This window comes from Haliotis rubra, unplaced genomic scaffold (assembly GCF_003918875.1).
Source record: "Haliotis rubra isolate DU_JTF1 unplaced genomic scaffold, ASM391887v1 Scf483, whole genome shotgun sequence".
NCBI lineage: Eukaryota > Metazoa > Mollusca > Gastropoda > Lepetellida > Haliotidae > Haliotis > Haliotis rubra.
Genome location: NW_025767172.1, coordinates 652,923 through 665,776, shown reverse-complemented (window position 1 = coordinate 665,776; position 12,854 = coordinate 652,923). Strand labels below are relative to the sequence as shown.

General features: G+C 43.8%; 1 protein-coding gene across 4 annotated transcripts in view; it reads right to left on the bottom strand.

Moving 5' to 3' along the window:
* The window catches only part of LOC124291157 (von Willebrand factor D and EGF domain-containing protein-like), a 126,789-nt gene that overhangs the window by 21,278 nt on the left and 92,657 nt on the right, over nucleotides 1–12,854 (bottom strand). For all 4 annotated transcript variants that reach the window (XM_046728082.1, XM_046728083.1, XM_046728084.1 and 1 more), the window contains exons 13-25: nucleotides 11,884–12,084; nucleotides 9,758–9,972; nucleotides 7,835–8,637; nucleotides 7,021–7,265; nucleotides 5,893–6,045; nucleotides 5,412–5,516; nucleotides 5,124–5,238; nucleotides 3,950–4,212; nucleotides 2,844–2,952; nucleotides 2,085–2,195; nucleotides 1,224–1,361; nucleotides 1,000–1,134; nucleotides 494–619 (exon numbers count right to left, since the gene is read on the bottom strand). In XM_046728082.1, the coding sequence (XP_046584038.1) occupies nucleotides 494–619; nucleotides 1,000–1,134; nucleotides 1,224–1,361; nucleotides 2,085–2,195; nucleotides 2,844–2,952; nucleotides 3,950–4,212; nucleotides 5,124–5,238; nucleotides 5,412–5,516; nucleotides 5,893–6,045; nucleotides 7,021–7,265; nucleotides 7,835–8,637; nucleotides 9,758–9,972; nucleotides 11,884–12,084 (2,719 nt within the window). The remainder of the gene's footprint in view (nucleotides 1–493; nucleotides 620–999; nucleotides 1,135–1,223; nucleotides 1,362–2,084; nucleotides 2,196–2,843; nucleotides 2,953–3,949; nucleotides 4,213–5,123; nucleotides 5,239–5,411; nucleotides 5,517–5,892; nucleotides 6,046–7,020; nucleotides 7,266–7,834; nucleotides 8,638–9,757; nucleotides 9,973–11,883; nucleotides 12,085–12,854) is intronic.

Sequence of the window (12,854 nt, the reverse complement as noted above, 5' to 3'; positions counted from 1 at the left end):
CTATGTCATGACCACCTTTTGTATTTCTGGATGACTTTCATTGAAGACGGTCACCACTTGTGAAACCAGGAAGAACGGATATTATACTCACAAGTAGGAAAAAAGAAATAAAATTTGATTCTTCAGTAAATGCCTTTGTATTTTTGTAAAGGAATAAGATCGAAGGATTGGAAAAAGTAATTTTCAAATTGACCATTTTTCATTTGGCAGTTTGGTAATTTGATGTTTACAGTGTCAGACACTGCTTAAAGTACAGGTACTGCTATGCTATGAATAATATTCGTCATGGCTACATAATTTCAGCTCGCATTTACGAGCATTTGAGCATGCATAATGTGTCTAGATCAGACAGTGTAACAATTTTTTATTTATTTTCGTATATAGGATCAGTCTTGACAATAACAGAAGCTTCGAACTGTTATTTTTGTTCCACATCCCTGAACATTAAGATCCCTAAAATCCAAGTACAAAGTAAAGAAGACGCCCGACTTACGTTCACACACACTTCCGTTTCCCCTGTATCCGTCCGGGCACGGGCCGCACGTGTACCCGGGGTAGTAGTCTGTCTCCACACAATCGACGACGGGGGAGCACACATCCTTGTCGCACGCCAACACATCTGTAAATGGCATAGCAAGGGTTGCATCTATAGTGTCAGGTTAACTGTTAATGAATATAGTTGGTTTGTTTGTTTGATGTTTAACGCCGCACTCAAAAATATTCCAGGTAAATGACGAGTCTGCAAATAATCGAGTCTGGACCAGACAATCCAGTGATCAACATCATGAGCATTGATCTACGCAACTGGGATACGATGACATATGTCAACCAATACAGCGAGCCTGACCACCCGATTCCGACAGCCGCCCGTTACGACAAGCATGGGTTACTGAAGACCAATTCTAACCCGGATCTTGGGTCGGTAACTATGTACCGAGTAACGTCATAAAGTCGTTTAAGATACTTTGTCTGTGCCAATTTATTATCATAGATATTTACTTGTTCTCCCACATCTTTTGCCGTCACCCCTGAAGAACCTTGGACAGTCTCCACATGAATAGCCGATATCCGGCGCTGGGTGGTCCGTGCACACAACCCCAGGGAAACAAGGTAGTTGTGCGCATGCGTCCAATTCTGTAACAGAAAATAAACGATCGATGTAGATGTATAATGATAATACAACGAATATAATTAGGAAACGCGGTTTGTTTTCAAGAACTTACCCCCGCACGTCTTCCCGTCTCCAGTGAGTCCAGGGGGACAGGGCCCGCAAGAGAAGACGCTGCCCCTCCCAGAGCAGGTCACCCCCGGGAAACATGGCTCAGTGGCGCAGATGTCGTCTATCACCTCACAGGAAAACCCTGGGAACATGAAAAGGATATGTCCTTATCTATGAACACAATTGACGCAGTGCTCGTTCATAAACTTGCCGATCTGACTGTTTTCCTTTCAAAATTTAATTACATTTGTAATAATAATAATTCAATATCTGACTGCGCGTTGTATATTCTTGATATTAATAAGATGTGATAGTTCCTGATAATATTACGGAGTTTTTGTGTTGATGAGGTTCTGGCAAATCAGGATAAATCCGTTTCGACTTGATGCCTCGTGGTATCCATGAACCTCATCCCAAAAAGCAAAGATGTTCGATGGGCGACATCATATGTCTTAAGTGATGTAAAATTATGAAACGCATTACATTTACAATTCGACAAGATTCTATTTTATTTCAAACGAGAACTATCAACAAAACGCAACTGACAATATCTGAACGAAATTCGTTAACAAAGCCTAAAACACGGACCACTCTCTATATCCAGAAACTTTAAGGACGTTTCAGATGGTTCATTGGAAACATTGTCACCCGTTCTTAAAAAACACAGTTGTTGTAGATTGATTTTAATTTGAATTGCGAGTTGCCAGTCTCCACTGCCGTTGCACATACGCTGGCCAACCCCCAGGAGTCCGATGTGGACAAAATATCGGGCACTTGAGAAAAGTTTCATTCTATATCAATTTACTTTTATCACTTGATTGCTCAAAGGAAACTTCATGTTTTATGTTCATATAACTGCACGTACCTTTGTAACCTGGATCGCAGATGCACGTGTAGCTGTTGACCTCGTCGATGCAGTTGCCGTTGACACAAGGATTGGAGGCGCACTCGTTCACGTTTATCTGACACCTTTTTCCTAAAACAATATATAACTTGTTACACATTCCTTTTGTCATAACGTTTGGCCTGTATTTTGCTAGCAGTAACTAGTACTGTGGTGGGCCAGTGATCCAGCGAGCTCAAGGTGCAGGGATCGAGCCCACCTGTAACCAGGTGTTAAAATCTTGGGGTCAAGTTTGTGTGCAGACTCGTGAGTGTTGTCACGACCCCTAGTGTACAGTACACAATCATGTGCACTTAAAGAACCCACAAACCCGTTGGTAAATGACCAGATGAATACGTGCAAACACCTAGTTGTGGGTACAGCAAGGTGCAGTAAACTTGGACAAAGTACTGTGACTATGTGTCCCATTCAACCCAGCTATGAATGGGTAAGGATGGGGAAGCCACATTAACTTGGTGCGCCTAGTGGTGGCGCGAGTTGTATGGTCCTCAGGGGGTTGAGGTTGAAAATACGATGTGCCGTTGAGATTGACATGGAATGATCGTGGGAAAAAAGCGCTTTGAGCATGCATGTTCATGGGATGGACTATAGCGCTATATAAATACCCATATAATAATACTAATATTAAAACTGAACTATAACCTTGCACTTGACCTCAATGACAACGACCTTGTGAATAACCTTGAACTTGACCCCAATAACAACGACCTTGTGACTGACCTGTGTAACCTGAAGGGCACACGCAGCTGTAGTCGATGTCCTTGTTCCTGAGGAAGGTGTGGTTGACACAGGCACCACCGTTGAGGCACTCACATGTCAAGACAACCACCTGAAGACAACAATTTCAAGACTTAATGCGTAAACTAGATGGCATCCTGATTTTGTGACTGAGCGAAATTTAGGATCTCGTTCACATTGGCTTTAGAACAAAATATGACTATAGACTATGCTTGGCTATGTTGGCTCCCGAACCATGATGGCTGATGCCCACACTAACAACCACTGGTTTACGTTTTATGGCTCGACCACATTACCGGCAGGGATTGAGTGAGAGAGTTTAGTTTTACGCCGCACTCAGCAATATTCCAGCTATATGGCGGCGGTCTGTCAATAATCGAGTCTGGACCAGACAATCCAGTGATCAACAGCATGAGCATCGATCTGCGCAATTGGGAACCGATGACATGTGTCAACCAAGTCAGCGAGTCTGACCACCCGAACCCGTCAGTCGCCTCTTACGACAAACATAGTCGCCGTTTGTGGCCAGCATGGGTTGCTGAAGACCTATTCTGCACCGGCAGTCGGGGGTCTAGCTGGTTTATATCACTGGATGATAGCATGACCATGATGACCAGGCTACCCCATCGCCCCTTTATAGCTATGGAGCTGGACCGAGGTCTCCCACTGCTCTCATGTTATCCTTATTTATGTTCGCGCTTACAATAAACACGACGTTTTGTGATCCGTAAAACATATTGGCATACACAGGAGAAAATAACATGATTTCATGATTGTCATAGGTTGCCCCCAGAAGGCCCCGCAACTGCCTTTGCTAAAGTTACCTCCCTTCGGTCTGCCAGGAAACGATAGTATGAATTTCAGATTGCTATATCTACGTTTGTCAGCAACAAAGCTGTTTGGTTTCACCAAGGTGGTGATCTGCATCATGACTTTCCACCCACATTATGCTGAACCGCGGTTATATAACTGAAATACTTTTAATAGCAGTGTTAATACTATTCAAACGACCCTCGCGTCTTCATACCAGTATCTCAGCAATATGAATATTTTCTGTGTTGATAAACGTCTTGTAAATTTCGGGTTACCTCGAGTGTGGTCTGCGACATTTTGTTGCAGTTGTCTGTTGCTGTAATCTCGAACACCTCCATCGCCGGGCCGCCATCGACTGTGTTTGTTTCTGAGCGCCAGTGGAAGTAGCCATCAGTGGTGATGTAAGCATCCGGGCGGTTAATTCTGTACACTACCTTTGACCCCTCGGGGTCAGTGGCCTTGATGTGTACCCTGGCCTGTTGACCAGCGAAGATAACTGTTGGCATTTCGGGACCTTGGAACTCGGGAGGATAGTTGTCTGGAATGGTGAAGAAATTCTTATTGACCGTGGGAAACACAATTTATAGAGAGCGATCATTTTAGTGTCCGTTCTTACGTGCTGTCCGACTGTCATGACGTACACACGTTGGAGAACATTCTCTTTGTCCTGACGTACCTGAGACCATGTTTTTTGTTTCATTGATAGTGCTGTTCAAATCCTTACAGAACGTCGTTCTAATCATATCTTACCTATATTTTGCAAACAGTCTGTCATAATAGTTGCCGACCACTAGTACTCTTTCAGACTCTCATGATGTATTTACATTTGACAACAAGTATGAAGCAATGCACATATTTGGCCAATTGCCTGGTTGATGACGTATCTAAAGACATCGGCGCGTCTGTTCCACTATTATGACGTACCATTTGTTGTACATACGTATGTCATGACGTATCTGAAGGTGGCAACCAGTCGTACTGTCTGTTAAGTTACGACGCCCTTAACTACCATGACGTACCCATCTTGCTAATGCATGGCCGTCTCTTATGACGTACATTACATATATAGCTGTCTATTTTGAGGATCTTATATGTGCTCCTGTAGCTGACTGTTTGACGTACCTATAGCCGGGGGTCAGACAGTTTTGACGTAACTGTTGTTGGCGACCAGGCTGTTTTGACGTACCTGTTGTTGGCGACCAGGCAGACTGTTTGACGTACCTATAGCCGGGGTCAGACAGTTTTGATGTAACTGTTGTTGGCGACCAGGCTGTTTTGACGTACCTGTTGTTGGCGACCAGGCAGACTGTTTGACGTACCTATAGCCGGGGTCAGACAGTTTTGATGTAACTGTTGCTGGCGACCAGGCTGTTTTAACGTACCTGTTGTTGGCGACCAGGCAGACTGTTTGACGTACCTATAGCCGGGGGTCAGACAGTTTTGACGTACCTGTTGTTGGCGACCAGGCTGTCTGTCTGAGTCCGACAACACACTGCTGACAGGGGTCGTCGGGGTTGAGGTCCATGGCGGAGTGGCACTCGTAGCCGATAAAGCAGGAGCCAGGCTGGATGGAAGATACCGTTTTCAAAAAGCAATTTTCAAGAAAAAGATTACTTTGAAGATTACATGGTTTTGTACCTATCTACTTAATGCAATGGATTAAATGCTGACGCTCGTTTATTCGGCCATTGTTCCAGATCAAAATAACAATAATAGAGTCCAGAATCGGCATCTCACCTTGACCTGACAACCTTGACGACCGTCCACACCACAATCCCTACAGACGGAGTCGTGTAGGGTCAAGGTCTTCGATGAAACAGTCTCCCCGTCGCTGTTGACAGCCTGTTAAATACAATCAACTGAACAGTCAACACATGTAATATATTTTTCTCTTGGAACAAAATCTGAAACAAAACAATAATTATTGCTAAAGATGGATTAACGCAAGGGAATATAATAGGAAACGCTTAAATTGACAAAGGACCCTTTTTCAACATTTTAACAAAAGAAGCGTAACTGACACGTAAATAAGGAGTGACTGAGTGAGTTTGCTTTTACGCCGCTTTTAGCAATATTCCAGCAATATCACGGCGGGGGACACCATAAATGGGCTTCACATATTGTGCCCATGTGGAGAATCGAACCCGGGTCCTAAGCGTGACGAGCGAACGCCTTAACCACTAGGCTACCCCATCGCCCCGTAAATAAGGAACTGTACCTCAATGACCAGTGTCTCTATGGGTAAATCGGAGACAAACAACTGGCGGAGGGATTCTATTGGCGGAAGAACACATTTCAGCAAGCCGTCAGTGTCACTTCCGCTCTGTGTTACAATGGGTGCTGTCAGTGGCTGCTTGTGTCCATCCAGGATCTGGAAAGAGCAGGAATAGAAACTAGTCCATAATTCTCAAGGTTTAGAGGTCAGTCTATATCGATCAGCAAACGGTTTGCCTGAATGCGATGTGTAAGGAGTACACAGGACAATGAATATGTATACTTGTGTTTTACATGAGATTTAGTCCTGCATTTACTAATCAAACGCATAAAGGAGCAACCGATTCTTTCATGTAGTTAACCGATTACAGTCCTTGACCTTTTTTCTGAGTAGTAAAATATTATTAATAAATGCTGTATTTGCAAGAGGACATGATTACAAAAACCATTATTTCACGAAGAGATATAGGAGAGCATATCATTACAAGAGGACATTAAGAGAGGACATAATTTCAAAAGGATATTATTTACAAGTGAACAAAAGTACAAAAACATTATTTCAAGAGGACATTATCAAAAGAGTAAGTGAGTTTGGATTTTCGACGCTTCTAGCAATATTCCAGCAATATCACGGAGGGGGACACCAGAAATGCGCTTCACACATTGTACCCATGTGGGAAATCGAACCCGGTTCTTCGGCGTGACGAGCGAATGATTAAACCACTGGGCTACCCCACCGCTCCTTATAAAAAAGGACATTACAACATTATTATAACGAGAACCAAAAATTACAAGATGATATTACTCCAAGGACATCTGCCAGTGTAGAACAGTATTGGTGGAGGACAAGTGTGAGCATCAGGGTAACCCCTTAAATAAAAACAGTACTGTACCAGTAATATTTATATAAGCACGAGCCTACCGTTCTTGCCACTACCACGTGGTAATTCTACTCAATACCTCTCGGCAGTTTCCGGAATACTCTCCTTCAGGATACTCGTTTCAATATGCTCTATTTATGATTAAATTCCATATTTGATTTTTAATTTCTTTAATCTACCAAAATTACTGGCTGTATTTGATACTGATCTCCAAGAACAGACATCGTAGAGATCATTTGAACGTTACTCACGGCGACAGGTGTGACTTTACACTGTAGACGGTCCGACGTCGCAGGGACGACCATGGAAACCACCGAGCAGTCCGTGTTGCGAGTGTCGCAAAGCTCAAACGTCTCCGTCGTCGTGGGTGTTGTTGTAGTTGTGGTAGTTGGTATAATTGTTGTAGTTGTGGTGGTTGTGGTAGTGGTTGTGGTTGTAGTTGTACTTGGTTGTGTTGTAGTGGTCGTCGTAGTAGTTGTTGTGGTTGTAGTTATTTCTACAGAAACGTGAAGTTTTTAACAATGAATGACTGAGTGATTTGAGTTTTACGCCGCACTCAGAAATATTACAGCTATATGGCGGCGGTCTGTAAATAATCGAGTCTGGACCAGACAATCCGGTGATCAACAGCATGAGCATCGATCTGCTTTTAACAGTGAAAGTGGATGAGTGAGTTTAGTTTTACGCCGCTTCTAGCAATATTCCAGCAATATCACGGCGGGGGACATCAGAAGTGGGCTTTAGACATGGTAATCATGTGAGGAATCGAACCCGGGTCATCGGCGTGACGAGCGAACGCTTTAACAACTAGGCTACCCCAACGCCCCTTATCTGTTATGAATGTCTCTGCCAATTCATCCTCCAGCGGATCATTTGGTGAGGTATGCTGTCCTGTCCACTCAATCAACATGAAGTATGATCTTTTTAACAGTTTCGACTGCTTATCGTCAACTCCAGCAACTTATTACAGAGACACTGAGAGACAATTTTCCCTGTACTATAACATTGGTATTTGAAGGGTGAATCTATTTTCATAAAATACGCTGATAATAAGAAAAACAATACCTTCGAGGCATGATCTCCCCCTGTATCCCTGCAAACACACACAACCCGATCTGGTGCAGTTGCCATGGTTACAGCCCTCTGGACAGTTGAAAGCATTGACCAGTTCCGCCGGCCATTGTGGCAAAGCGTCGCCTGGATACAAGAATCCGTGGATCTCTCGCAGAATAATTGCTTCGCACAGGTTTTCCAATAGAGGCATACCATACTGAGCCCAGGATATGTCGTCCTTTATCAAAATGTCCGTCATGCAATAATCGTAGGCAAGTTGTAATTTTTCACCAAGATATTCACCACATGCCGATGCTAATGGATTATCAAACAGGGTTTGTGCGCATACGTTACTGGCTTCCGCTTCAGTAATGCCGGATTTGGACGGCCAATCAAGAGCCACTTCCGGGTCACCGAGCTCTGTGTTGTAATCGGGTGCAAAGTAATACCCTTCACTAACGGCGATCGGAGATCCGTAGCTTTCGTCAAGTTCAAATGTTGGTATATTTTCGAGTGCCTGTCTCTTCTTCCTGCTTGATTGTCGCTGAGGGAGGCCAGGAAGGGAGCTGTCATAACCATGACCTTTTCTGTCAATGTCATGGTCACTGCCGTGCACAACTTCCGGAAACTGGGCTTTGAAGAGAGCGAGGGTGCTTTCTTCAGAGGTATGGATTGTCGGGACGATGTCTTTGAAGGATGAGGTGAGGGGACATATTTCTCCTTGTTTGTTTGGAGAGCAATCACACTGTGCTTCGATTAGAGGAAATTCAGACTGCACTGGGGGCAGGTCGAAGAGACTCTCTCCAGGATTGACCCTGTTGATAGAACAGTTTTTGTCTGTTAATGGCTTGGCAGAGGGCACTGCATACATATTGAACTCAGATATTATGGTTGTAACATTTAAACATTCAATTGTCGACTAAAGTGAACATATTACTATAGGAGCGTTCATCAACCTTTTTTACAGTTAAAACCCCGTGAAGATCGGGGTTATAATTCAGTGATCTTCAGTAACCCATGCTTGTCGTAAAAGGCGACTAACGGGATCGGGTGGCCAGGCTCGCTCACTTGGTTGACACAAATTATGTCATGTCATCGTATCCCAATTGGGTTGGTCGATGCTCATGCTGTTGATCACTGGATTGTCTGGTCCAGACTCGATTATTCACAGACCGCCGACATATAGCTGGAATATTGCTGAGTGCGGCGATAAAACTAAACTCACTCACTCATTTTACAGTTAGATATCGAATATTTTTCCTTTTGGGCGCCGAGACTCGTTCTACATTCATTGTAGTACCAATTTAATTATTAAGAAGTGTTTCTTGTTTAATACGCATTTTCCCTGTCCCAGCTGTATGACGGAAACCTGTGCTTAAACGGAAGTGAAGCAGGCAATCCAGTGATTGATATTGTGATCATTCAGATACTGTGCACCAGGTCACCGGGCCTGGCATCCCGATGTATTGACCCGCCGGCTGCAATATGCATAGGTTACTGGGGACCAATTATAACACGGAATTTGAACTGGGACCAGGTACACGTACTCGGTTTTAAATGACATCGTGGCAAGTGAACAGTGAGTATGGTTTAACGCCGCTTTTAGCAATATTCCAGCAATATCACGACGGGGACACCAGAAATGGGCTTCACACATTGTACCCATGTGGGAATTCGAACCCGGGTCTTCGGCGTGACGAGCAAACGCTTTAACCACTAGGCTACCCCACTGCCCGGGAAGTGAAAAAACTCATTTTCGCATTGTCTCATGAAGTTACTAATGTCATTGTCAACAATGGAATCTGGGCCAGACAAACCAGTGGTTGATATTATGAGAAACCTTCCAAGCTGTTGGAGTACAACGATAAGAAAAAAGAGAGCTAAGGACCGTATTATATAAATGATATGGTTGGTCATCCATGGGACGTGACGTACCTCCAGAGTTTAACAAACTGAAGCGATGCCTCGTAGTCTCCCGGGGCTTTAATGATGTTGCCGTTACCATCGTGGAAGTCGTTGTTTGAGTCGTCGTCAAAGGAGCCACACAGACCTCGACTTCGACGGATTTCCTGTCCTGGCAGCATGACGACGACAGACATTCCCCACACCTCCATGTTGACTCGCACCCTGAATCCGTCCGCGAACACCACCTGGCGGAACAGGATTGAACACGATTTAGATTTATTTATTCGTTTGTTGTTTTACGCCGCAGTAAGCAATATTCCAACTATATAACGGCGGTCTCTCAATAATCAAGTCTGAACCAGACAATCATGATTAACTCCATGATCATCGATCTACGCAATTGGGATACGATAACATGTGTCAACCAAGTCAGCGAGCCTGACCACCCGATCCCGTTAGTCGCCTCTTACGACAAGCATGGGTTATTGAAGACCAATTGTAACCCTGATCTTCACGGGTACAACACTATAACAGTGAAATATTTGCTCAGTCTAATTAAAATCTGTAACTCTATGACCTCGATGCGTGAAGATGTGAAGCCACCTGTATAGGACAACAGGACACAGGAGTTGCCGTCATGGGAGCCCTGAGCAAACATCGACCGCAGAATCTAAGTGATAAATCTTTGGCGTTTCAAGCCAGTCAGAGTTTAACTTTCTTAAACAATTCAAATTCATTTCATGACAATCTGGAATCGGAAATATCGATCTCAGCAAAATAATCCGTCCCCAAACCCAAATATACCAACGACAAATTCGGGTGTAGATACCATGAAACGACACGACTTATAAAATACCTAAAACAATATATACACACGGCTGTATTTCTCTACATTCGAAACTTACTGAACATATTTGTTTTCGAAATGTAGAAATCAGATACGCCTGTGTGAGTGGTTCATTCTCTCATAATACATTCAGAAGTCTCAACTCTGCTTGACTCCTGAGAAAGTTTCCCTGTTTCTCCTGGAGATGCCCCCAGGCGAACTCAGAGAACTATGGTATCAGAATAACATGATTTTAATGAAATGAATATGTTTGGGAACTCGCATTTGCCGGCTTTCGACTTTACAGGCAGGAATATTTCTAGGATTCCTGGCAAAGTGCCCTTGGAAGGCAACCTAACTGTGTCTTTAATGTTGCTCGAAGTAGATATGAGAGTTAAATTCACAAATTCAGAGCTACAATTTGGCATTGTATTTCAAGATTCCTTCCGGTAAAACGGTTGACCACTCATCGATAGAGAGGACGTGCAATGCTCAGGTACCAGTTGGCACTTACATGTACTAGTTTGGACCTCTGAACAGAAAAGGGGAATAGATGTTTTCTAAAATAAATATTGATTAAGTACTCGCCATGTTCTCGATGTCTACCACGAACCGTTTAGACATATAACCATGTGTCAACTTTATATGGGAGGAGACTAACATCACAGCTCCCCAACGTTCAGGAAACGAACGAGGATGAGTGAAATACTGACAGAACGCTGATCATAACTGACAGGATTCGAACCCAATACCAGCCTTGAACGCTGTGATTCATAAACACATGCTCTGTCATCGTCTTTCAGTTTGTCAACCACTGGCTTGTCTGGTCCAGTCTCGTTGGTTCAGGTTTGTTGTTTTACGTCACATACAGAACTATTCCAGCTATATGGAGGCGGTCTGTAAATAATCGAATCTGGACCAGACAATCCAGTGATCAACAGAATGAGTATCGATCTTCGCAATTGGGATACGATGACATGTGTCGACCGAGTCAGCGAGCCTGACCACCCGATCCACCCGTTAGTCGCCTCTTAGAACAAGCATGGGTTACTGAAGACCAATTCTAACCTGGATCTTCACGGGTGGTCCAGGCTCGCTTGTTTACAGACCGAGTCGTACAGCTTCAATATTGCTGAATGCGATGTCAAATAAACACTACATCCTCATGATACAGTCAGTATTGTATAATTGACACAGGTTTCTTATGGATGTGAAAAGGGTTTTGTCGTTTCTGTTCAGGGGCGCAGCTGTGTATAGTGAGTTTCAGCGAATGATTATAGTATATCAATATACATTAGCCACTATATTGAGACAGGTAAATGATGCTTACCGTCAGCACCCTGTCGTCGCGGGAGGTGTAGATCTTGATGTCCTCGCTGACGGCGTGTAGTGGGAAGGTGACCTTTGCTCTGCCGTTAGGACTCTGTCCGTCGCACATGTCCACGGTCGCCATGTCCCCCATGTGCTTGATGACCACCCCACAAACACAGTACCCGCCCTTGCCGCCACAGTCCCACACCCGGCCGTGTACCTGGGGCATGGAGAGGTACATGTACTCGTAGACAGACAAAGTGTTAGTTGGTGTGCGTGCATGTAGGAACTGTGTTTGTGGTTAGGAAACGAATTTCAGAATCTTTTCCATGCAAAAGCGTTCTATCTGTAGCCTGCTTGCAACAAGACGGGAAAATGACAATATCTCTTTTTTAGAACTGTAGAGGCTTTGTTTTGTATTGAAACCACTCTAGTGAAGGGCGCTAACAATAAACACATGGCATTATGTTATCATTCAGTCGTTGCATATACGATGATACCCACATAACGCCCACATTATTTGCGTATCGTCGACAATGCTTCAGAGCATGAAAATCATTATCTAGTGAATGAGGTATGATTTTCCACCGAATAAGTAGCTTTTGCAATGCCAGAACATACTAGGCATTACAAATTATAACCATTTTGTCATTCGAACCTAGACCGTCAGCGTACCGAGTGAGCGCAGAAACCACTCCCCTACCCTACCAAACGCGTAATTATCACTAGCCTACGGATCTCTTTAACGCAAAGTCATGATATATATGGAAAGTGGTTATACAGGGTTATACAATTTTACCTATACACTATACTGTAGTTATTCCTTTGTGGTATCTCTGGTCTGAACATCAGAGTCACCTAACGTTCACGTTCTTACAACACCACTGTGAAAAATCCATCGCCCCAGCAATCGCGATCATCCTCTATGAAATTTATATTTTGAAATATAGGTTTAGTTCGTTTTGCTGTTTAACGCCGCACTCAGCAACA